At 37.4% G+C, this 26025-nt stretch overlaps 1 protein-coding gene across 4 annotated transcripts; it reads right to left on the minus strand.

Annotated features, from left to right (window-relative positions):
* Positions 1–1303: 1303 nt before the first annotated feature.
* LOC149848212 (DEK domain-containing chromatin-associated protein 1-like) lies at positions 1304–24861 on the minus strand. 4 transcript variants are annotated; one of them, XM_089983793.1, is made up of 12 exons: positions 24702–24861; positions 22514–23032; positions 22368–22401; positions 20250–20329; positions 20040–20099; positions 19737–19847; positions 19537–19617; positions 19360–19434; positions 3025–3493; positions 2466–2581; positions 2335–2365; positions 1304–1672 (listed from the first exon to the last, which is right to left on the minus strand). In XM_089983793.1, exons 2-12 carry the CDS (start codon positions 23003–23005, stop codon positions 1533–1535), a joined length of 1689 nt encoding a protein of 562 aa, XP_089839919.1. In that variant the 5' UTR covers positions 23006–23032; positions 24702–24861; the 3' UTR covers positions 1304–1532. The 4 variants fall into 4 exon arrangements, with proteins under 4 accessions (XP_089839919.1, XP_089839990.1, XP_089840060.1 ...); XM_089983864.1 differs by having other exon boundaries at positions 24646–24782; XM_089983934.1 differs by having other exon boundaries at positions 22514–23085; positions 24646–24727.
* Between the last annotated feature and the right edge of the window lie 1164 nt (positions 24862–26025).

Consider the following 26025-nt stretch of genomic DNA (forward strand, 5'->3'; position numbering starts at 1 on the left):
TTACATCAATGGACAATGATGTTTAATGTACGGCAACAATCTGGTCCAAAGATTCTTCCGCACCTTCTTGACCTTCCGTTTATTTGAATTTCCACATACACAAAGTCCGATATTGGCCGACACTTAGCCAATATTACAGTCCTCCCAGACTTTTAACCGAGTCCAAGTCCAAGTCAACGCCCCCATCTCTCTCTCTCTCTCTCTCTCTCTCTCTCTCTCTCTCTACAGTTCTTCTATATCCAATAATTGAATATTCCACTAGAATCCCAACCAACCGGAAAACAACCTCAACACTCAATGGCTGAAACACAGTTGAGCTCAGGACAATACATTGGATACTTGCACCAGAGCAACTACATCAAATCCCAGAGACCGTTTCAGCTTGATCTCACTTCTCAGTACTCAATCCAAAGCCTTGTGGCTACCTGAATATAGCTCAGGAAGATATTGGGGGGAAATGAAAGGAATGAACTTTAAATTGGATGCAAAGGACTGGATCCAACTAGAAGATCCATTAGGCATCAAATAGCTGGCATCTAAACATCCCAACCAGACTCTCATCGCAAACTCATTCATGATCAGTTTGTATAGTTGGCAAGTCGAGCCATGAGCAGCTCATTTAGCTTAAACAAGTCAAGCCCAAAGACAAGGTGTTCAGCTCAGTTCGATAGTGATCATATATATATATATATATATATATATATATATATATATATATATATATAAGAAGGATCAATGAAAAATATATACATAAAATATGAATTATTAAGTTTAATTTATAAAAAGTTATATACATTTTCAAGTATAATATATGAAAATGTATGTACTATGTATAAATAACATGGAATATTTTACACGAGCCAGCTAGTGTTCGGCTCATCTCATTCAGGGACGAGCCACAAGCTCAATCCACTAGTAAACCAGCCAAGCCCGAACGTCCCCTCTTCAGTTCGTTCGGCTAGTTTACCAGCCCTGCTACACAACCTCCCGCAGATACCAACTTGGGCTAAAAAGAGACTAATTCAATAACATAAAAACCAAAAGTCATGGGCACTGAAAATAGAAAGAGAACCGAATAGGAAAGATTATAATCAAGCCTTTTGGGGACCAGCTAGAAGTTAAAGCGACACGAGAACAATTAAACGTGTATACCTCTCTTAAATTTAAAGGAAAAAAAACAGATTAAACGTGTATTACATTTAATCTCTTAGCACCATTCATGAGCGACACACGAAAAAGCAAACGCTAAGGATATTTAACAAAAATCAATCAGCAATTGCAGCATCAACCACAAGAATCATGCCAAAAAAATGTATGATATAATGCTATTTGTACATAGAAATTCTGAACATTTGGGTAATTGGTTGTGTCCCCATTCAACTTGATTCAAAAAAAAAATTGATTTGATAGTTCTAAAGAAATAAATAAGGTATAACAGTTGATGGCAAGGAACCTCAGTTAGTGCCTTCAGATAAGCAAGCTAAAAAGTTACACATCCTCTCCAAGCAGCATGGTACAAACAAATGGGACGTTTATGCATCATCTTCCTTCTCACCGTCACTATCCTCATCCTCATCATCAGCAGCCTCATCCGCCAGTTTGGTTAGCTCCTCCTGAATCATACCTTTCACCTCTGTTTTCCGTGGCATTAGGTCTGTTTTGAAATGAGCAGCTGAACCAAGAAGGTGAGTTTAGTAGGCATGCAAGATGAGGAACAATCATAGACAGTGACTTCTGATGAATGGGCTTCACTAGAACAATGATCTCATATGGTTCATGCTCTGTACCACTTGATCAAAAGCAATAAGCATATAAGACCAGCTATGTCACATGGGTGTGGGTGCGGGGGTGCAGCACTTTCAAAAAACTTGGGTGTGGGGACTGCACCCAAGGTCAGGTTGACCGCATCGGGTGTGGGTGCAGATGCAATGCAGGTGTGGCACCTAGTTGAAGAGTCCATGTGACATAGAAGACCAGGTGATCAAACAGCCACCATCTCAGCCCCAAAGGGGTTTTGTGAAGTGAGGTGGGGCCTTGGCCACTAGACAGGTGGTCAGGGTTCCATTCTCATGGCCAACATCCCCCTTGCACATTGCAGAAGCAAGGTGACTCCCTAGGGACAAGGAGCGTGCCCCCGGTTTTGCACCGCTGGAGAAGCAACCGAAGCCTGGCAAGGTCGACCAGCAAGGAGAGGGCTTTTACTCCAGGGATAGTTTCTCCAGTTCTCATCAAGAAAAAAAATGGCAATCTCATTTAGAGGATTTCATCATCACTGAGTAGCATCAGTTAAATGGATTGTTATCCTAGAGGGAGGAGGGAGTGGAAAGTACTCACCTAATTGTTTGAGAATGTCTGTGAAGGTTGCCTGAAAAAAATAAAGTAAAAATTACATGTAAAGTAATGGCCAAGAAAAAAATGGAAAAAAATATGCACTCTTGGAAAAAAAAAAAGGCCAACGTTCTTACAGTGTTAAAATCTACATCCTTGAAAATGTCACAGATCGCCTTCCTAAGCTCCTCTTCAGTAGGACCAGCTTTATCCTTCTTGTGTGGTTCATCTTTTGCCTCGGCAATGTTTTTGCCTTTCAAAATCCAACAAAAACAGTAAGGTTCAACTGGATCAAACAATTAGAAGATGCATTTGTGTTATATTTGGGAAGATCTTCCACCAAATACATGCAGAAACTTATTCAACCACGGACAGTATCTAGTAAAGTTGTCCAAGAACTTGAACTCAAATTAAATGCAACATTATGGATTCAGACTCAAGTTATCACAGTCATGCATAGTGGCTTCAATCAACTTAATCATGGACATGAATAAATGGATCACATAGTTAGACAACTAGACCACAACTCCACCATGTAAATCAAAGGGAATGAAGAAGTTGAATCAATCAATAAGAAATGCAGAGCCAACTAATGAACCAATAAAATGAAGGTTGACCCAAATCAAGCAAGCAATATACAAAATGCAGACGGGATATGGCCAACTAAAAGCAGAAACAATGGAGCCACTGTATTACCTGTCTTTTCTTTGGATAAGGGCTTTTTTTGAGTCGAGGACTTGTCTTTGTTTTTATCATCATTCTTCTTCCTTGAGAAAACCTTTGCCTTAGAGTCAGGCTTCTCCTCTGTCTTCCTGCCCTTTGAAGGAGATTTTGAAGGACTTTTGGGGAATTTTGAAGGGGTGACATTCTTTGGATTTGCAGCTTGCTTTGTGACAGTCTTCTGTGCTGATCCTTTTGAGACTTTCTTGGAACTCTTGTCATTTTTTACATCCTCACCCTCTGACTTCTCTTCGCCTTCACCTTCCTCACCACTCTCATCAGACTGTTGAGCAGCACCATCTTCATCAACCACAGGAGAGTCATCTTCCTTTTCTACCTCAGCTTCCTCCTTTTCATCTTCATCACTGCCATCTTCTTCTTTGACTTCTTTTGTTGTACTCTTCTTTCTTTTTGCTTTTGGAGTATCCTCTTTCTTCTTCTGCCTCTGCAGGAAGCAATACAATCAATTATTAACGACTCTCAAAATAATAGTCCAGCAAGAAACATGATATATGCAGCAACAAAATAAACAACCCAGGCATACATCCAGAAATCCAACCCACATCAACAATTGTTGTAATATGACACTTCCCACAAAATAAATGGAGATGCAAATTTTTGGTGTTGATTCTGGTCATAAGACATTGTCACCACTTTCAAAATCATTGGCAATAACATTTTCTGCTACTATAACTATTAAAATTTGCCCAATATCATAGTCTATGGAAGTAGAAATAGAAGTTTAAATAAAAACAATTACAACAAAACTGCACTCACTCCAGCATGCACACAAGTAAGCACATACACATTCGCAAGCTAGTCTCATTTGAGCATGCACATAACAACCACAGACCAAGGTGATATGAATATGAAAATTTAGCAGATTCAGTACATCACCTAAACCAGAAGAATCTTTTATGCACAATCAACTATAAAGTCCGAGGGGTCAGCCATAATTGGGGAAAGACGCTTAGCCTACTAATGCCTCACATATGAATCTATGAATCTGAGCTGTTGAGACAACATATGAAGGCCAACAGATTTTTTCGCTTAGTGGCACCTAGTAGAGGAAGATTGGTTTTCCTTTTCTTTGACAGGAGCTGAAGATTGACAACAATCTTCAACGTTTGAACTTCCAACAGCCCCCACCATGGACTATATATCATTTACAAACAGCATCCTGCCTCCATGGAATTAAAGTCATGTTTCATAAATTCCTTCGAAGCAGGTAAAAGAGAAGTACAAACTACAGGCCAGCATTAGACCGCTATCACAACAGTTAAAGAGCAGAGAGTGCAAGTGCAACATCCTCAACAGCACTAAAATGGGACCTGTTACAGTATACTAATCCTAAAAATATAAAGTATCAAATAACACCTTGATATGACAAGATTTTAGAAATATCCAAAGATATTAACTAACCTGGTTCAACTAGCAAAGAAGACAACCAAAAGGGAAACATGAAAAGAAAACCATAACAGTAAAGGAGTATGGATTTCATAACAATGTGTGTTTTCCTTAAATGAATAAACCAAATCTCAAATAAGTTTCACATATATGATAACTACACAATGCCAAGTAGCTCATTTTACAAAGATCAAATACAAGCAGTGAAAAACCAATTAAATATTCCATTAGCACCCCCAAAACCCATGTTCCATGGATAAAAATACTAGTAAAGGTATAATATATGCACAAAACTCAGTGTGGACCAAGGTTGCCAAACTAGGAAGCGAAAGCAGGAAACGATATGGGAAGCGGAAGCGAGAAGCGAGGCACTTTAAAATTTATAGGAAGCGGGAAGCGAAGTATCAATTTAAAAGCTAAATATTAAAAAAATGAAGCAATATGGTAATTGAATAGGAATCAAACAAGAAACAAATAAAAACTAAAATAAAATTGATCATTCTTATATTTCATGATTTTTCAGTAAAAGAGTTAAAAAATTTGTTAAAATCTAACAACGATGGTTACTAATTTAAAGAAAGTACATGGAAAGTAAGTGAAAGCGTGAGAAAATACATGAAAAACATGAAAAAAAAACGTGAGAAAAGCATATAAGAAGCATAGACCATGTGTGTGGGAAGCAAAGAAGAAGCGTGGGGGAATCGAGATTCCCATGAAGTTTCGAAAGTGAGGAGTATCGCGCTTCAGAAGCGAGTTTCCGGGAAGCGAGCTTCCCACCTACCTAAGAAGCTTCTGGTAACTCTGGTGTGGACTCATGTGGTGCATAAATATAGATTATATATGATACGAATCAAATAGTGTGTGAATTATGTACATATGGCAGCACAGAGAACTGCTGTCTATTATGCAGGAGAGAAGTCGCAGTGCATTTTAAAGCATGAACAATACATAGAAGCAGTGTTATTAAAAATGTGCCTCAAGCCGCAAAAAGCATGGCTTGCCTCAAGGCGCGGGGCTTCATGCCTTGAGGCACATGTGTAAAGTGCAATACCCTTGAGGCGTGTCCCACATAGGCCTTGAGGTGCACGTCTCGAGGCGAGGCGTGCCTCGGACGGAGGAGTACACGCCTCAATTTATTTGGTCAAATGAGGGTCAAAACCCTCATTCGACCAAAAAATTAGGGCTTAAACAAAGCCCTACCGACCCCTTTATGTGCTTTTATTTTTTTCTCACCCCATATCTCTGTTTTTTCTCAGATCCTTCTCTCCCTCACGGATCTCACAAACTCACAACATTCTCTCTTGAGTGGTGGAGCCCCAAAACAGGTACGGATTTTTTTGCTCTCTCATTCTCCTCTTCTTCTTCTTATCTCTTCTCGCGTCTCTCTCGTGATACAACATCCTCTCTCTCGCGCATGATAAAGTCGCCCCTCTCTCTTTTTTCATTTTTATTTTTTTCACCCCTCTATTTTTTTTCTCATTTTTATGATGGCATGTTATGGATTTTGTCACTCTTTGTTTTCATATGATGCATTCAACTATTCTAATTAAGAAAATGTTGCAGTTCATGCACAGATAGATGTACAATGTTTATCTTTTTTTAAATTTTTTCTATTTTTTTTTAATTCAAGAAAGCATGAAGTTGTAGAAAGTGGAACGATTCTACTTTTGTTGTTAATAAACTTGCTTCAAAATGATAATTTGGTTGTTCGGTAATACTGTATGAATGTATCATAGTTAACCAGTATAATTCTTGGGTTTATTTATTCTTTTTTTAGTTAATGTGGAAAATCATTTCCATTTTATGTTATGGACGATCACTTGCTTGACTTTGTTGGTGTACTTAAATGATAATTTTTGCAGGAAGTAGTTTTTTTTTATCTTCTGTTTATTGTCCAACATTATATATTATACCCTTCCTGGAAGGACAAAAGAGACAGTATTGTCAATGTAGAAAGTATAATCGGGTCTCAAACATAAGTCCAAGAAAAAAATTCGTCTCGAGGCCGCTGCCCCCCACGATCCCCAGCCTGGGGCGGCCCCCGAACCCCCCTTTCTGCAAGGGCAAAAACTCTGAATCAGGCTCCACAACTCATCATTTTGAACCCACGCAATACCATACAAATGGTGGAAGAAGAAGACCCACAATAAGTTGACGTCAAACCAACTTCTGCAGATGTATAATAGTGATATTGTAATGGCAGACATTGATGAATGCATCCTTGTTTAACAGATATAGCAAAGATATTTCTCATCGGATTTGGGGTGCATCTGTTATAAGATATATTGGCTTGCTTGAACCTAGCACGGGCACATAGGACATTTTAAATATAGGTCTTTTCACCATTACTGAAATTCATGTATAAAATATGTATTTTCAGAGCCAAAAGCATCTAGTTTCATAAACTTAGAGGTGTGGATTTCAATCAGAAGTTCATGATCTACAAGAAAACCCTGTCACTAGAACATGGTTAGCAATAAATAAGTTTTGTTGTGTTTGTGCAAGTAATTAGCACTCTTTTAAATGTTATTTGCATAATGGGATGGTTTTCTTGATAATTTTTAAGTTATTTAATTAGTTTTCAAGTTGTATATATTGATTATTATTGAATATAAATCTAATTTTTTGTGTTAATATATATATTTTTATATGCATTTTTGTAGTTAAATGGGAAAAGATGTAGGATGGGATCATGAAACTAAAGTTTCAAATCCCACTAAAGATCTCAAACTCATAGGACATGTAAATTGCAATTACTGTCATAAACAGACTACATGAGGTATCTATAGGTTAAAGCAAAACTTAGTTAGCACAAAAACATGGTGTAGGCATGTGTGAATCGATTTCACCTGATGTGAAAAGATTTTTTTCAAAATCATCTAAGGGATCAGAAGCAAAAAACAAAAAACAAAAAAAACAAAAAAGAACAAAACAAGTTGATATATCATGAGGAGTGTTTATTTTGAATCATCAACAAGAGATAATGTAAACAAATGGATCATGTAGTGATGCAAAAACAAGTACAAGTGATCTTATGGACCTCTTTGTGAACAAAGAAGCACCGCAAACTACAATAAACACTGCTTTCAAAATGGATGGAAAAAAAATGCATGTCGTGTCATTGGTAGATTTTTTAATTTAAATGTCTTATCATTTTATCTTTGCAACAGTCCATATTTTGGTGCAATGATAAAAGCTATTGCAAATTATGGGTGAGGGTTCAAACCGTCATCTTATCACGAGATCAGAACGTGAATTTTGAAGGATAAGGTAGATTATACTCACGAAATTTTAAAAAAAATCAAAAAGAAATAGTCAAAGATTGGTTGAAGCATTATGGCAGATGGTTGGACAGATAAAAAAAGAACAAAATTAAATTTCTTGTGAACAGCTCACCTAGGACAGTATTTTTAAAGTTAGTTGACATTAGCGACATAGAAAAAACTCATGCAAATTTGTGTAAGTAGTTTGAAGAAGTTAAAAAAGTTGGTGAAAGTAATGTTGTGCAACTCATTACAGATAATGCACCAAATTATGTGGCAGCTAAAAATATATTAACAGCAGGAAAAACATGTTTTTGGACACCATGTGTGGCGCATTGATTGAATCTTATATTAAAAGATATTGAAAAGATATCAATTTTTAAAAATACAGTGAAAAGAGCAAAAAAATTTACAAGATATATTTATAGGAGAAAGTTAACAAAGAAAAAAAACTTCTACTCCCAGCCATCACTCGATTTGCCACAACATATCCCATGCTTCATAGTATTGAATATTATAAGAAAGATTTGAAGTTGATGTTCTTATTTTCAAATTTTAGATCATCTAATTACTATAAGAAATCAGATGCTAAGAACATTTCTTATATTGTTCTTAATTATCATAAGTTTTAAGTTGCCATATCATATATAATTAAAGTTACACTGTCTCTCGTGAAAGTGTTGTGATTAGTTGATGCAAATGAACCTGATATGGGATTTTTATATGAGGCAATGGATAGATCAAAGGAAAAATTTGCTTCAAACTTTGACAAGGTTGAAAGAAAATATAAAACTATTTGAGATATCATTGATAGACAATGAGACTTGCAACTTCATAAGCTTTTGCATGCAACTGCCTATTATTTAAATCCAAATTTTCATTATGCTGACAACTTCAATCCGAATGGAGAAGTTATGAGTGGCTTTTATGATTGTGTTGAGAAATTGGTTTCTGATGCAAATGTTCGGTTGAAAATTACAACACAAATTGATGCATTTAAAGAGGCAAAAGGGTTGTTTGGTAAAGAGGCAATTGTTACAACAAAAAAATTAAAAAGTCTTGAAAGTTTGCAATTATGTTATTTGTTAATATTTTTGTATGTTTTGGTTAAATATGACATTCTTAATGTTTTTATCAATTTTGTATTGTTTTATTTGAAAATAACTGATTGGTGGAGTTCATTTGGGCACAAAAAACCTAAGTTGATTAATTTTGTAATTTGAATTCTAAGTTTGACATGCAGTGCATCGGGCTCTGAAAGGAATTAGAGTACTTTCTCATTGGTTTTTGACTTTGTATTTTATTTGTGAAATATATTTTTATAAATATAATTATCTTATAATTGATTATCAATGATTTGAAATTATAAGTGCATACAAAACGAATGAATAGACTTGAACAAGAGAAGATGAATTCTTTAGTTTTTGTAATGTACAATATGAAATTAAGAGAGAAATACGAGGAAGAAGGCTATCAAAGACCCTATATGTCTAGATCATATAAACTCAGACGATGAGTGCATTGTGAAGAAGAAAGATTCAGTGTTACCTAGTGATCCCAATTGGTTGGAGGATTCATGGTTGGATCCGAACTTAGACATAAATATCGTTGAGCATGTGCCTATTGAAAAAGTTACTCCACCTCATGATTCACAAACTGGTTCTAGACAAGATAGGTCTTCAAGAGATCGAAGCAAAGCTAAATTCCTTTTACCTTACTATGAATATAAATATATTTTTTAATTACATAAAATAAGTATTTAATATATTATTTTTTATTGCAAGAAAAAGAAAAGCAAAAGAAGTGACCGAGGATGTGAAGGAAGAAAGTGCAGATAATGAAGAGTTGGAGAATGAAGATGAAGGAGAACCTATTTATATGGATTCCTCAGATAATGATATTGAAGAATTAGATATTGATGATGATGAGACACAAGAAGAGCATGGGCCCAAATTCATATCATATAGCTATGGTCATCTATATGTTTTTTTAGGCCTTTCAATTGCAATTGTGAATGTTAACATTCATTTTGAAGAGTTTTGGACAAATATAATAGCATTTGATTGTTAATGCGAACATGCATTTTGTAATTATGACATTGTATTGTTAATGCTAAGATGCATTTTGTTGTTAATGTTAATTTTTAATTTAATGAATGCTCATGTTTTATTTTTAAGATACTTATATAGATCAAGTTATTGCATTAATGTTACTTTTACATGTTAATCTCATATTTTTTCAGTATTTATTTGAGATTTTTTATTTCATGTTGGTTGTAGCTTCATCAATAAAGATTTTGTTATTTATTTATAATTTTAGATATTTTTTATAGTTTCTTAAAGTTTAAAAAAAAGCTTTGAGGCTTACGTTTTACGTCTCACCTCATATTTTGGTGGAGTGCCTCGCTACTCCTCAACGCTTTTCACAACACTACTCAGAACCATATGTTTTGGCAACTTCAAAAGCAAATCTAGGATTTTGCTAAGAAAAGGAACATCTTTAGAATTCTTCAATTCAGCATACAAATTTGAAAGGAAGTGGTAGATGTAAATACTAAAAAAATTCTGCGAATTAGAAACGAACATTATCCGACGCTAATCCAACGTTGAACTGTTTGTCGACGGATTAGCGATGGATAGCGTCCATCGCGATTCCTTGGTCGCTAATTAGCATCAGAACTGATTTATCGCTACTTTGCGACAGATTAGTGAATGTCATGATCTATCGTGAGTCCGTCACTAAATAAGCATTGATTTGGTTTTGCGACAGATACATATTTATCGTTAATTCATCGCGAAAATTTAACAACGAATACTTATGTCTCTAAATTTCATCGCCAATTTAGCGACAGATTAAATTTTGTCACAAAACATCGACTAATTCAATTTTCAAGACAGATAAATATATGTCGCTAAATTTGCAATGGATATTATTCATCACCAAATAAAGTCACCATTTTTTAGACTGAATTTCTTAAAAAAAAACAACATTAAATATTAGCGACAGATAATATCCGTCACAAAATTTAAAAATAAAAATAAAAAAAAATTTGTTTGAAATATAAATATCGAAAAAAAAATCTTATTATACAATTTAGATAAGTTGTGTATAAAAACAAAGTACACATAAAAAATACATATACAAAGTAGGTAAAACAAATTTAACACAAATTATAAGTGAAACAAATTTAACAACCCAGAATAATTTTAGTCAAGTTTTAATTAGTAATAAGTGAACATATACAAAGAGTTTTGTTTGAAACAAGTATATAAACAAATTCAACACATGAAACTACTCCTCGCCAAGATTCGGACCATCATCTTCTTTATTGTCTCGATCTGCCCATACATCCATGCCTCCATCAGCTCCTCTATGCTGATCATCTCTGGCATCCTACAAGAGAACTGAAATGTTAGTATTGATAAACAAAATATAATGAAATAAATTATATGTAATGCACCTAATCTAGGCAATCAAAGTAACATGATTAAATGACATATAGACTAAGAATAAAATGAAGGACATTAACAGAATTAAGAGGATAACAAACAGTACATGTACACTCCCTAAAAATATTAGTTGAGGTTCTCAGTTGATAGTCATTGCCAATTGGCCATGAGATTCTGAGTTGAGGTTGTGTCAATGTCCTGCCCAATACTCATGGCAACACATCAGAGGTTAAAAGTGCATATGTTGATGGCCATACTTTTGCTTTTTTTTCTCCCCCATTTTGGGGATGATTACTAAGGGCTTCATGATGTTGGCATTTGATAAACTCATTCTGAACAAAGAATAAATTATTTAAGCATATATTAGAATAGAATGTTTCAGTCAGAACGAAACTATTACCAAAAGACCAACCCAATATTACTTCAACATATAAAACTCCATATAAACAATTAAATAAATGATTCCGAAAAAAGAAATCAACATAAAATAGAACAGAAACATATGTAAACTTGACACAAGAATGACGAAGAAAGAATGGCATATAAGCAAAGTTATTAAAATTAAAGAGAAGAAACAAAAATCTTTTTGTATCTTCCAATTCCAACAATAATCAAGAAGAATGCCAATGAAAAAAAAAACAATAACCAGATAGAATCTCTTACCTCAAATTACATGTCAAAAGCGAAGCATATTATTGTGTGAAGACTAATGGGTAATGATAAGAATGAATTTTGTAACTTGAATTTTTTTTCAACTATTGAAAAAGGTTTTAGGAACTTAAACGCACAGCAAAAAAGTCTAAAATTATACTTAAAGAAGGCAAGCAAAACACAATGAGCATAGTACTGTTTCAAAAACAATACTTAAAAAGTTGGCTTCCAAATTAGTTTTTTATATATAATTCTTGTACATCTGAATCTGAATCTTACTGTTAATCGAATTAGCTTAAATGTGGTAATAGCTATATCCAATACCAATTCTTTATATTACTAGTACTAATGACTGATACACACTTCTAATCTTCAACCTAAACTCTGATGTAAGTATTCTATTACCGGATACAAATTATGTGTTGTGCACAGTTACTATATTAAAGTATAATAAAATTCACATATTAAAGAATAGTCAAATTCAACTAATATAATCATAAAGAAATATTATAAGCATATATGTATTAAAATCTAACAACATAAAACTAATGGCATGAAACTTTAGATATGTATCAAAATAAACATTATATGTACCTGACAGGCATCGGAGCTCATGTTGAAGGCAAACAAAGTTTGCACAACTCATTATGGACAAAGTTGGAAACGGCTTCACGTAAAAAGTCACGCATTATGCCCTAAAGAAGTTGGAGTACACCATCCCAAGAAATAACAGGGTCAATCGGACGCTGAGAGTTTATGTTGGCGGGAGAAGTCTTAGAGCCCTGAATGGAGAAGGCAACAACTTTGTATTGTTCATATTACTCCCAACCCGAACACACGACATTTTTTGTGTTCACTGATTGACCCATGCTGCAGGATCAAAAGGCAGATGCTGAGTGGAGTCACCGCCATATCATTCAACCATCTGCAGAAGGTATGACTCCTATAAAGTAATGATTACAGTATGAATTAATAATTAAGAATTACAATGTTTATGATAATGTAATTCATGGTAACTTGTATATTACAATATTTATTAATATAATAAATACATACATATGCATACGTTGATGGTGGATGTAATATATATATATATATGATGTCATTCACCTACAAGAAAACTATTGTCAATCAAAAATAATTTTTAAAACATTCAGATTAAATTACAAAGTAGGTTCCATTTTTCTAAGTTAATAAAAATGAAATGATTGATTTCTCCTTGTTGGTTTGCTATGATTTGAATATTGTACATCATAAAGTCTTAATTTTGCTTGTTGCTTGTGTTGAATTGGTTAACACGTTGTTGTAGTTTACAAATATGTTAGAAATTATTGTTTGGTGATTGTTGATGAGCAATTTTTTGTTTAAATTAATGCGTAAATTTTCTTCTTCTCTCTACCACAAACATGTTTAACATAAAATACAATTTCATGAACTACTATGCATGCATTAATAATTCAATATTTTTGTTTAACACTGTCACATCATATTTACACACATCACAAGGATATTTAGAAAGATGAAATCACATTCACAAACATGATACATTCATTTTAAACATGTTTTCATGATACAATTTCACATAGAATGCATAATCAAATCAAAAATAACTTCGTACAGGCATGAATAGTTATGTCAAACATTGCAATACATTTAGTCATTCATATCACAACAATGTCAAACGTGTACTTGCAGCAAACACACTCTAACATCCCGCTAACTACAACAATGACTAGCATGCTCTCCAAACTACAAAAATAAAAGCACTACTATTAATATACATTCAAATTATGCTCAGCACAATCCCCAAACTCCAACAAAACAGTCTTAGATATTCAAAACTAAGTGAGTGTGTGAGCAGGAAAGTGTTGAATCCAAGAAAGTAAATAACATGTGATACACTTGCATCACATGTAATTTACTTTCGTTTTTTAACCCATTTGCATGTTTTCCATTTGCATTTTTCTTATTTCTTTTCGCATGGCATTTTAAGCCGCATGCGATGCTTAGCATTAAGCATCGCGCATTTTGCACTGCTACGCACCTGCAATGCACATTGATATAGGCAATACAATGCAATTTTTAGCATTTAGATTCCTATCCTACAACATGAATAATATTCTAAAACTTTAGTTAAGGATCCTACCTTTTAGATCTGACAAAAAGTAAAACGAAGCTCAAAGTCATAAAAATCCAATGCAAGTACTACACGACGCAATCTACTCGTCCCTCCTCATACTCCCCACGTGGCCACTTAATCCACTGGTCTCTCTCTCTCTCTCTCTCTCTCTCTCTCTCTCTCTCTCTCTCTCTCTCTATCTCTCTCTCTCTCTCTCTCTCTCTCTATATATATATATATATAGAGAGAGAGAGAGAGAGAGACGCACACACACCAGCACATTACTAGTACGAGGGCGGATGGCATGGCCCAGCTTGGTGAGACTATGTTCACGTTTTGGAGTAATTGTAACCAAACAAAGAGCCTTCTAAATATGTTACTAGGATACAGTATCAGAAATCTAATCAAAACAGGCATTGGGTGATAAGATAAACTTCATCATGAAAAATGACATTGACTAAATGTAGAGTTTACGAGGGTCCAAACATTCAAAGGCAAACAAGAAAGAGGGCTAAGTGTAGCATATTTGTGGTGTAACAATCAACAGATTCAAATTTGACTCAAACATGATAAGCAATCACACTGCGCATGAGTGTAACGCCCCAAAATTCAAACTTGCGAACCTTTTCAGAAAAACAAGCAAGAGACTAAAAATATCTTTTTACTTTAGAGTTTGTTTATGAAATCAGCGAAAGATTTTTCTTTTGATAAATCATAAGGCAAGCTGAACACTTTGGGCATGTTAGCTAAAAGAACCAAAATTCACAAGATTTGAATATCCTAAGGGAAATCCGATACAAACTCAAGCGTCCAGGACGCGAGCTATGAGCAGGAAGAAGAAGTCTTGAAGTCATCTTGCAATTGCGTCATCGCCCATAGTGTACCTAATCATCACATTCCCCCATAGAATGGGTTAATTTCGCGAAAAACTAGTAGGTGCACAAAAAAGACTACAAGAAACTGAATTAAGTACATTTAATTCAGTAGGTTACGCAGTTTAAAGCAGATATGCAATTAAACAGGTAAGCAATGCAAGCAGGTAAATAGTGCAAACGTGTAAGTAGTACAAGCGAATAAGTAGTGAAAGCGAGTAAGTAGTACAAGCGCGTAAGAAGTGCAAATGCGTAAGTAGTGCAAACAATAAGCAGTTCAAAGCAAGTAAGCAGTGCAACTGACAAACGCAACATACGATTCAATTGATCGTAGGATGTGAACCACCACGCAACTAGCTTGTTCTCGTTCCTAGAATGAGGTCGCTGCATCTAATCACCATCAAGACATCGTTTATCGCTCACTACTTCTAAGAAACGCTTTGTCCTGAACAACCTTAATTTATTCTCATCTCTCAAAGTCTTACGCGGTTAACTATCACCGGTTATGACTCACTAAGGCGTCATACTCTCTCAGAAAAGCTCACCCTTCCGTAGAAGGTCCAAAACATGATCACTAACTCAAATAGCTAGTGATCTGATTCTCACACCTAAGTCATGCATGTAATCTTGCTAAAACAAAAAGCTGAAACTATGAATTCATAGTTGGCTATCACAAACAATCTCAGAAGATCGTCACAGCACACCACAACTTTTTATGGTAAACAAAAACACAAGATCCACGTCGAATCGTTCGATCCAAGAGATATACGACCGGACAAGGAATTACCGACCTAGAGGGTATACCTGATCTTGAACCCTACACTTCCTCACAAGAGTTCACTGTCTTTGCGGCTACCCGTTCGTGGACAGTGTACATCCTCACAGAGATCTCTCACTCTAGCCGGGTCACCTGATCTGGGAAATGTATAACCTCACATCGAAACCTTTGGGAGACCGGTCCCCAACAATTGCCATATCCAATAAAAATCATTGTGATACGCGTATCAACACAAATGACCGCTCTCAGGGTCGATATCCACTAATACAAACAATAAGATCAACGCCGGATCACCTGATCTGAGAAATGTATAACCTCACAAGGAATTCTGCCCTAGATGATATACCTGGTCTTGGACCATACACTTCCTCACAGGAGTTCACCGCCTATGCGGCTACCCGTTCGTGGACAGTATACATCCTCAAAGAATCTACCACTCTAGCCGGGTATCTGGTCTTGATGATATACGCCACCGCAGATAATCCTTTGGAGATCAGGTCCTCGACAAACACCCTACTCGATGATACGCGCATCTATACAATCGACTGCTCCGAACAGTTGACCACTCTTGGGTCAGTAGCCACAATATGGGCACAAGCATGTATATTAGCATACGCATCGTATCACTTCACACAAAAGCATATAATCCTACGCATCGTATTGTTGCCACAAGGAATATTGCAATCCTCAAATGGGCTATCAAAGCATGCGTAAACGACACATGAGAACGCGCAGATATGGCAATCCAATTGATTCTATGGGCGAAGAGTACTAACTCTACCCGTCAGCCAAACAAATCAACTGAATAAGACAAGCACTAATAACAATGCTCGTAAAACATATAATTACCATAAAATGGCCCAGTCCATCAACAAGTAATTAAATTAACCGTAAGGCATAAACCATTGCATCACAAGCCATTCATAAGCAATCATACAACAGCAGTTGTATCACAATATGTAAGCAGCTTATAAGACAAGCGGTCACATCAATCCTAGTTGTCACCAGTTCGTAGATTACGAGTTGTATACAATCACATCAATCATAAGAGATGCAAGTCAACAAATGTTACGCTACAATAAGCACCAAACAGTTCGACCAAGAAATAAAGCAAGTCGCATGCTAATATGTAACAATTGTCATAATGCTATAATTATAAGCATTTAACTAGTATGAGAAGCTCCTTATTACTCTGCAAATAACTGCATAAGCAGTTTAACTAACTAGAGTAACGCATTGACAAGTGTGCACAGCTCAACGAGTAGCATACTGAACTACTGAGCAAGCAAGTGAATCAGTAGTGCAAGCGAATCAGTAGTGCAAGCAAATCTCATGACCCAACGACCAGTGTGAACAGACCTTATGTTTCAATAATTACTGGTCTGCGGGTACGCGCAGGCAAAACGTAAAAACAACTAAGACTAGTTTGGGCGTCTGTTATTCTATATATTTTCAATAACCCGAATAGCTAGTTGGTTCCGCTCCTAAAGGGTCGGCTTTAGCCGAGAGAGGATTCCCCAAAGGAGGTTGTGCCACGGATGCATCCAACTTCTGTATAAGAGTTAAGCTAACTAATATAGCCCATTTCCCCTAACTCCAATGACTGGAGAGGCCGGATCAAATGCCCGTAGGGTGGTTGTTAACAACTTGTCCATTGGAGTTTTGTACCGCTCTGTCCTCTCCCTTGACAGAACAACCAGAAGCGAATGGGTGCGTTAGGGGTTGCTTAACTAACGGCTCATCCTATGTTGTGGTCTTTAAACCACTCGAGCATCTTGCCTATGAAGGCGAATGTGAGGTCATTTATGTGATTAAATGCATTTTGCATTTAGCGATGTTCAAGGTCGCACGATCGTCTCATCTGATCATCGCAGTACTAGACGTGTCGTGCACGACTACAAGTACTCTAGGATGAAGAGGGTATAGCTCCTCAATAGAAGCCTCAACAGGAGTGTTTAACAAAGATGTAAAGTTTATCAACTTTACTTTATCTTTTGCAACAGCAGTACCTTGTGCCAACATTATGCATGTGATTATCTCGAATCGCATCCGCTATCGGGGTATCTACATGTCTTGCATGACTCGATACTTCCCTCGATAGACGGGATACGGGTTTCTCAACAGAACACCCGCTAAGAAGTTCACTTAAACTCCTAATTCGGGATCATCCGAGATAGGCCAAAAAGGCGAGCAAAACCAGTCAATCACATCTTTCCAAATGCTTCGATTTGGAGCAGTCTTTGAGGGAGCGGAGCCCCCCTGTCGGAACAACAAACGAAGGCAGGGGCGGCAAAGGCATCATCCCTACCTTCCAACCATAAAGAAAGGTGGCGACAAAGGGGTGTCGCCTCTGCCAGCCCGCTCGAAAAGAAGGTGTCAACAAGGGCATAGCCCCTATCGGCAGGTCAAAAGAAGAAAAAGAGAAGGGAAGGGGGGGTTGCGCCCCTTCCCTGACCTCACTAAGCGGAGGGTGCCGAAAGGCTGGTGCCCTCCGATCGGCCAGCAAGAGAGAGCAAGGAGGGAGGTCGCAGCCCTCCCTGTCAAACAAGAAGAGAGAGAATAGGGAGGGGGTTGGGCCCCTTCCCTGTCGAATGGGAAAACAAAGGGAAGGGGTTACGCCCCTTCCCGGATATCAGCGAGCAAAGGGAAAGGGGCGCAACCCCTTTTCCTGGAGACTGAGAGGAGAAGATGATGGTGCAGGGAGGTATCGACCCTCCCCCGCCGACATGAAACGCAGGGAGCAGGGAGGAGGGGCTCGACCCCTCCCATGCCGAAAGAACCACGAAGAGGCAAGGGCTCTGCCCCTGCCGAGAAATCCACAAAAGGCAAGGGGCGGAAGCCCCTGTCGAAAAGGTGGGCCGACACAGGGAGCTTTGCTCCCTGCCGGCAAAACAAGAGGGACAGGGGGAGCGGAGCCCCCTGCCGACACAGCAAGTGATAGGGAGCAGAGCCCCCTGCCGGCAAAACAAGAGGGACAGGGGGAGCGGAGCCCCCTGCCGGCAAATGGCGACGACAGGGGGCTCTGCCCCCTGTCAGTCGACCCAAAGAGAGAGAGGCTGGGAGGAGTCCCCCTGCCAACGACAGGGGGCTCAACCCCCCCCCCCCCCCCTGTCGGACGAATCTTGAGAAAGGCAGTGGGTAACCCCCTGTTGATGAGAGGCGACGGCAGGGGGCTCTGCCCCCCTGTCGGTCGACCCCTCACCGAGAAGAAGAAGTGGAAGAGGAGGCGGAAGGAAGAGAAAATAGGGGAGGTGAAAGCGTACCTGGGGTCGCCGGAGAGGAAGGCGGTGGTGGTGGGTCGCCGACGCCTTCGCAGCAGAGAGAGGGAAGGAGATGCCCGACAGCGGCGACGGTGGAGGGAGGTCGCAGGTGGCAGCAACGACGGCGTCGGAGGGAGGTCTCCAGCGACAGAGAGTGCAGAGCCGAGTCGGGGAGAGAGAACGAGAGAGGAAGAAGGGGGCGGGGGTACTCTTTGAAACCCCTGCCTCACTGTCTTCAAAAGACAAGGGAGGTGGTGCCTCCCTTTCGGGTCCGGGTCCGGATCCAAAACAAATTTTTTTGTCGGGTTATTATAATGAGACTAAATTTAAGATGGGTGACCAACTCAAAACGGTTCCAGATAAATCCCTAATGTTCATCATGCCATCCCCAGTCAAACAAGATTTCCAAAAGCCAAAGCTATCATCCAACCAGTAAATCAATTTCATTTGCAGAAACCAATACTAAACTCAAACACACACAAGAAATCATTATATGCAAGGATAGATAAAACCTTCACCGAGCCCTTCAGTGACGAACTAGGAGATTTTCCAGAAGACCTAATAATCCTCTTACGCTTTTTGCTTGACTGAAATGTGAAAAGCAGACTTTGGTAGATACTCAGGAAAAAGGAAATTTGCTTATTAAACATCAAAGCATATTTTCAGAATTTCCATTGGCAAAACTAAACCTGCTCCTTTTCAGAAAGTAAAACTTCTGTTGTAGCATGTGGAGCCTCCATGAATTCCAACAGCTTCACAACAAGTTCTTCCTGCAAATGAACATGCTTGCATAAGAGAAACATTGATTTACAACATAGGTTATATAATGACTAATGAGATGTGCAACCACCACAAAGAGACAGGCATGTAGGACAAGACAATTATTGACCTTCTTATCTGTGGTCTTTGCAACAGGTACATCAAGTAGTTCACAGAAATCCAGCAACCTGGACTTGACACATTTGTCAAGCTTCTCTCTTATCTTGTTTCTTTGTTTTTCCTACATCATTTCAGTTGCAAAGTCAGACAATAACCATGATAAAATGCATTCATAAAACACCCAACAACAACACACTACACAGAAGAAACTACTGGCAATCTTCTCAAAAAAAAAAAAAGGAAACCACTGCAAACTGCATGCTTTGAAATGTAAAAAAACAAATAGCTCATTTTCCAATGGCTGGAAGCTTACCTCATTATTACCCCACATAAAGCCCGAAAACTGAGAAATATTCCCTTTAATATGATGATTCTGCTAATTAAAACACAGTTAACATCTCATAAATTCAAACCAACGCTAAAACAAACAGGCAATGCAATCACAGTGCTCAAGGCATAAAATCATTATCAGGGAATCAAAACAAAAGAATACTAGAAAAAATAATCATAGTATCGCCCTCACCTTCCCCCTCCTCCCATAAAGAATAGCATGCAACATCTTCAATGCATCATCAACTTTTCTTTTGGATAACTTATATACAACTGTAATGGTAAAAAAGAAACACTGGTAAATACCACAGGCAAATCTACCAAATGCAAAACACCCCAACAATGTTGGCCATCAACTATGTAAAACAGGGAACAGAACAAAAACTCATGTTTAATTCCAGAATACTTGTTAAACATTCATGGCATGAGCTAGTTTGAATAATATATCAACAGCAGATAAACTATATTTCCCCTTGATCTCTTGGCACACCTCTTCCCTTTCTCTTCCTCTTCTGACTATAAAAAGAGTGCTTATAGCTGCTTTTTATACATTTAATACAACACACACACACACACACACATCTGTTATGGACAATTGTAGATACAAATGGTCATGCTTGTTATTTTTATTTTTTGGTTTTCTTCGGTAAATTTAACCCTCCTAATGTGATTTAAGTGATCCATTTAGTCAGAATCAGTAATTGGATTGTCAAATTTCAACACTTGAGCTGGTTTTCACGGATGATCCAAACCCCCTAAATGCATCATAATTTCTCAATCTAACAAAGCAATTATTGTATTGAAAAAAAATCCAATGATTGATCGCAGCAATTCAACCATGTTGAACACATCTACATCATATGATTGAGTCAAAGATTCAAAATGACTTGCACCTACGTCCAATGAGAATTTAGGTTGATTATACTTACACATATGCATAACAATTCTATGTACCGCACACACACACACACACACACACACACACACACACACACACACACACACACACATACATATGGGGTTTATCAAACAATAAAGTAGTTATGATAGACAACCAGCAATTTTGGCTAGTTTTGGCTTAAGAAACTAGGCATCCCACTAATGACCCCAACTCGACTATGTTTGACTCCAGGACTCCAGGTGGACAACCCAGTGTCTGAGACTGGTTTTGCTAACTTCTAATATACATGTTTATATAGGTTAGTAGCATTATAATATTATTAATAGAAATAAAAGTGTATAGAGCACAAATGTCTATTATCTAGAAATGATACTTGCACACACGTACCATATGCTGTACATGAAATACTAATATCAGATGTACACATGTACCACATGCTGTATGTGATATACCGATATTGGATGATTCTTAAGTTATCAACCCTTTCATGTAAGAAAGTCAACTCAGCATGACAGCCATGTTTGGACCCAACTCGTTGAACACAACAAAAAGGTAAAACAAAAATATACTTGTTTTCCAGTGAGGGTACAGCTGGTACAACATGCTTGTTTCCAAAACAAGGGTGAGAGGATGTGGCTGGGTTTTATCATTTTGCATGTGCACAGATGCACATATAACACAGAAATATATTTTTTCGGCAAATAGAGAACTACATCAAAAGATATGGAGGAAAAAGTACAGTGCATACTACTATAGACTACAGATCCACACAATCTAATTATGTCTATAATTACCAGCACCAGCAAAAACTCAGTAACAGAAAACCAGCATTACACAGGTATGAACAGGATTTTGAAGCACCCATGTGACAAAGGCATCAAGGCTAAGTCACAGCAAAGACAGAATTTTCATGATTTATACTAAAGAGACATAATGCAAAATGGATCAAAAAATTTGTAAAAATAAAAGCATCAACATCACCCTCAACTAAGCAGGTTAAAGAAAGGGAATTATGAAAAGCCTATCCCACAATCCAAGCATATGATAACCAGATTGACGCAATAGAAAGCAAGGAACTCATACAAATGCCTTGCAATAAAATGGAAATGACACTTTCTTTTTACTTCCCATTGAGTGGTGGTGAGAAGGATGTCTATGCAGAAATTTTGTTTTTTGTTTTCTGAGATGTGTGTATGTATGTATGTATAGAGAGAGAGAGAGAGATCAAGGGAAACAAGATAAATTTCAGATCATAAGGAAAAAAATTAACATATTCCATAAAAGTCCAAAGGAACCAAGTACCCCAATGTTCAAACTTTTTAGGACTGCTTACGATCAGGATACACACACACATACAACAAAGAAAATAATATGAGCGAGCATAACTTAAGAGATGCTAGATGAGCACACCATTTGGTATGTCTTTCAGTTGAGTTCCACGGCCCTTCAAGAAAACATACACAAAGACACCAGAAACTAGAATGTCATAAAACCAATCTGAAATAAATATGAACATAGGGAAATCAACAATTCAAAACAAAAGAAATAAAGAAAACCTTTTCAATGAGGAACTCCTTGACTGAGTCCTTCTCACTAGAAATTACAAACCGCTCGACTGATTTTCTTTCTCTTGTTGGGCGTTCTATGGTAGCAGCTGAAGGTGTACTAGGCTCTTTCCTCTTCTTATCTTCCTTCACCTTAGTTTCCTTCTCATCTTCAGTGCCCTTGCCTTTCTCTCTGACTTCCTTCTCTTTGGTTTTTCCAGCACCAAGCCCGTGATTTTTTGGTTCTTTCCTCTCCCCACCATCTTCCTTCACATCGACTTTGTCACTGCCCATCTTTCCATTCTCAGTACTCTCAACTACCACCCCTATCTCCTCTTCCCCTGTTTTCACATCTGCCACTTTTCCCAAGATCTTTCCCTCAGCAACTTCTTCATTCCCATCCTCTTCTTCCTTTTCTGGGGTCATAGTACCATTCTCTTCCATCACAGGAATGTCACCATTGGCAGAAGCCTCTATAACCTCTGCCTCGTCTTTCTCTGCCATCTCAAAACCCCAGAAGCAACTAAAAGCCTAAAGAAAACAGCACCAAGACAGAGATATCACAAACCCAACGAGCTCAACTGCTTCAATACCATGACAACAGAAAACTCAAAATGAAAAAGAAAATCATAAACTCAAACTGTAAAAACGAAAGCCAAATTAAGACTGACAAAAATAAATGGTGTCCCTTTCACAATCAAAAACACAGAAAATGCACAAAGTTAAAAATCCTAAAATAGGTTAAGGAACAGAAAAACAAGCACTCAAGAATTCACGACATACACAACAATTCTCACTATACATGGATATGTCAATTTACCACAAACAATATAGAAAGAAAGGTAACCAGGAAAGTGCATGAAATACCAAAGGCTAAGTAAAAACGGCAAGCAGGCCTGAAAGGAAAAATAAAAGTTCTGAAAGCAGATCAGAAAGCAAAAACAAAAGTTCTGGACAAAAAATTGAGGCAAAAAATGCATGCTAAGAAAGTACCCAAATGAGCCTGTTAACAATCAAATCCCACGACAGCTTACCATAGTGAAATTAAAAGCATGCAAACAATGATTTGCCGTGAGACACATAAAAAATGCTAACGATTTCATACAAGAACAGCAAGAAAACACAATTTACAAAGAAAAACATAAGACAAAAGGAAGATTTAAAATAACAAGCAGCAGAAAACAAACTCCACAGAGAAAAATCCTAGAATAGCTTCGCAATGTCAATAACAAAAAGAGAAGCTCCAAGTTTGCATTGAAAAGCATGAAAAAAAACGTGAAGCTCCAAAAAATAACTTTAGCAATGACAAATGAAAGGAAATTTGATAATAATGCTTCGAAAACACAGAAAATATGTAAAAACAAAAGGATGGTACAAAAAATGGAAAAACAGCGGATTTGAACCAGCACAGTACAAAATCAATTTGTACAGTAACAAAACCGTTGAATAACTAATGAAAGTCAAATTGTAAAGAACACAAAAATATCAGAAAATCCTCTACGAATCAAAGAACAACAAAAATACATGAAATTAGACAACTATTGGAGGTATTTAGTGATGCGCAGAATTGATGTAGGAAAAAAACGACAAAAAACTGGAAAATTTAGTGGCATGAGGAACTGAAATGAAAAACGAAAAAATGAAGAGTGTGCAATTTGTAATAATATGAAAGAGATACGTGAACAAGCAAAACCCTATACTTATAGTAGCTCAGGAGAATCAAGATAAAGCAAACGCTACATTTCTCGTCAAAAACAGAAGACCTCGATGACAATCGCACAATACAGATTAAACGGCAGAAATGAATTTCAGATATGTTTAAAAACTAGAAGTCGCAGAAAAAGGAAAAAATCAGTGAAGCAAGAAAAAACGTAGAGAAAACCCTTAGACAAAAGCAACAAACAGCGAAAAACGCATAAAACGAGCTCAACCTTATAAAAACCCTAGAAATTCTCAGAAGAGCCAAATTACGAAGAAACACCTAGATTTTCCAATAAATACGCGATGAACCCCTTCAAATCTGATTGACATGCCTTCGGTGTGCAAAAAAACAAAAGAAAAAAAAGGTAGAACGTCTCAAAAAAAACAGAAATCACAGAAAAAAGGGAACATTTAGGGGTATCATGAAATGAATCAAGAAAAACCTAGAATTTGCGAAGATCTGCAACGTACGACAGAAGACAGCCAGAAAAACTCTTACTAGAACAGCCAAAACCACCGGAATCCGACGAAATCTACATCAATGAGATGAACTCCGAACTCGTCTTTCCTTGCCCTGATTTCTCTCTCTCTCTCTCTCTCTCTCTCTTATTTTTCCCTCCCACAATTTCCCTCCTCTCTCTCCCTCTTATTTTTCGCTCCCAAATTTTCCCTCCATCGTGAGGGTTTCAGCATTTTATAGGGTGGACTTCAAACGGAATTTTAAAATGGTTTTTACTGGGCGGGCCGCTCTCAACTCCCAACGTGGGCTCGATGCTTTTTTATACTGAGCAGATCGGACAGCATGCGTTGCTTGTGCCGAATCCGACGGTTGTTGTTTTTGTCGCCCGTGTGGGATTTCAAATTTGGATTTGGAGGGTGACGATGGGGTTGGGACTCAGGGAGGAATTCGCGGGTTGGATCGGGTCGGATCAATCCTGATCCAAAAAGAGAGATTGGCCTTTGGTCATCTGGACGAGTTGTCTGAAATAAACAGATGAAATTACGCAACTTGCTCTAGACAACAAGTTGTCAGTCGGATAACGATCTAATCCATTGTTAAAGATTCCAGGATCCAGGCCCTCAATCAAACGCGGTTTGGATCTGCTTTTCTTAATAGGACTGGACCAGTAACTGGACCCTGAACTCGATTGAGATTGTGGGTCCAAAACACACCTGGGTCACCCTCAACATCAATCCAAATAAGGAATGGTCAGCTTCAAAATCCATATCGCTGATTTATCCAGATAATGAAATCAATTCAAACATTACCAGTTTTGGAAACCGTCCGAATCTAAACCAGATATTCACAATAATTCATTGACGCATTGTGGGTTGGTGAGTTTCTTTGCAGCTACGATGGGCAAGTCTTTGGTGCAGATTTATTCACTATGTTGGATCAGTAGATCGCATTTCACACACACACACACATATATATAGGGGTACGGTGCTAAAATGAAACATGCAATTAATTTTTATGGATTTTTTCGACAGTCTGACGGTACAGATGTGATCTACATGCTTGTTTTTTTGTTTTGGGGAATCAGTTCTTGGAGCATTTGATTCTGATGCATGGTTAAGTTTTTATAAGGTTTCAGAAATCAATGGCCTACACTATTCAAAAAAAAAAAAATAGGCTTAAAATATCATTTTTTTTATTAAAAATACATGATCCAAGTATAGATTTCTAGCAAATCAAACATGCTAACACGTCTGTATGGTCTGAATTTCAAAAAAATAATGAAAATAAAATAAAATGATTCATTTAGCACCATGTCATATTTAGCATAAATATATTACCCTATGCTAACACACCCACCCACTAG

Source organism: Nuphar pumila, chromosome 1 (assembly GCF_984573655.1).
Source record: "Nuphar pumila chromosome 1, dmNupPumi1.hap1.1, whole genome shotgun sequence".
In the NCBI taxonomy this organism is placed as follows: Eukaryota; Viridiplantae; Streptophyta; class Magnoliopsida; order Nymphaeales; family Nymphaeaceae; genus Nuphar; species Nuphar pumila.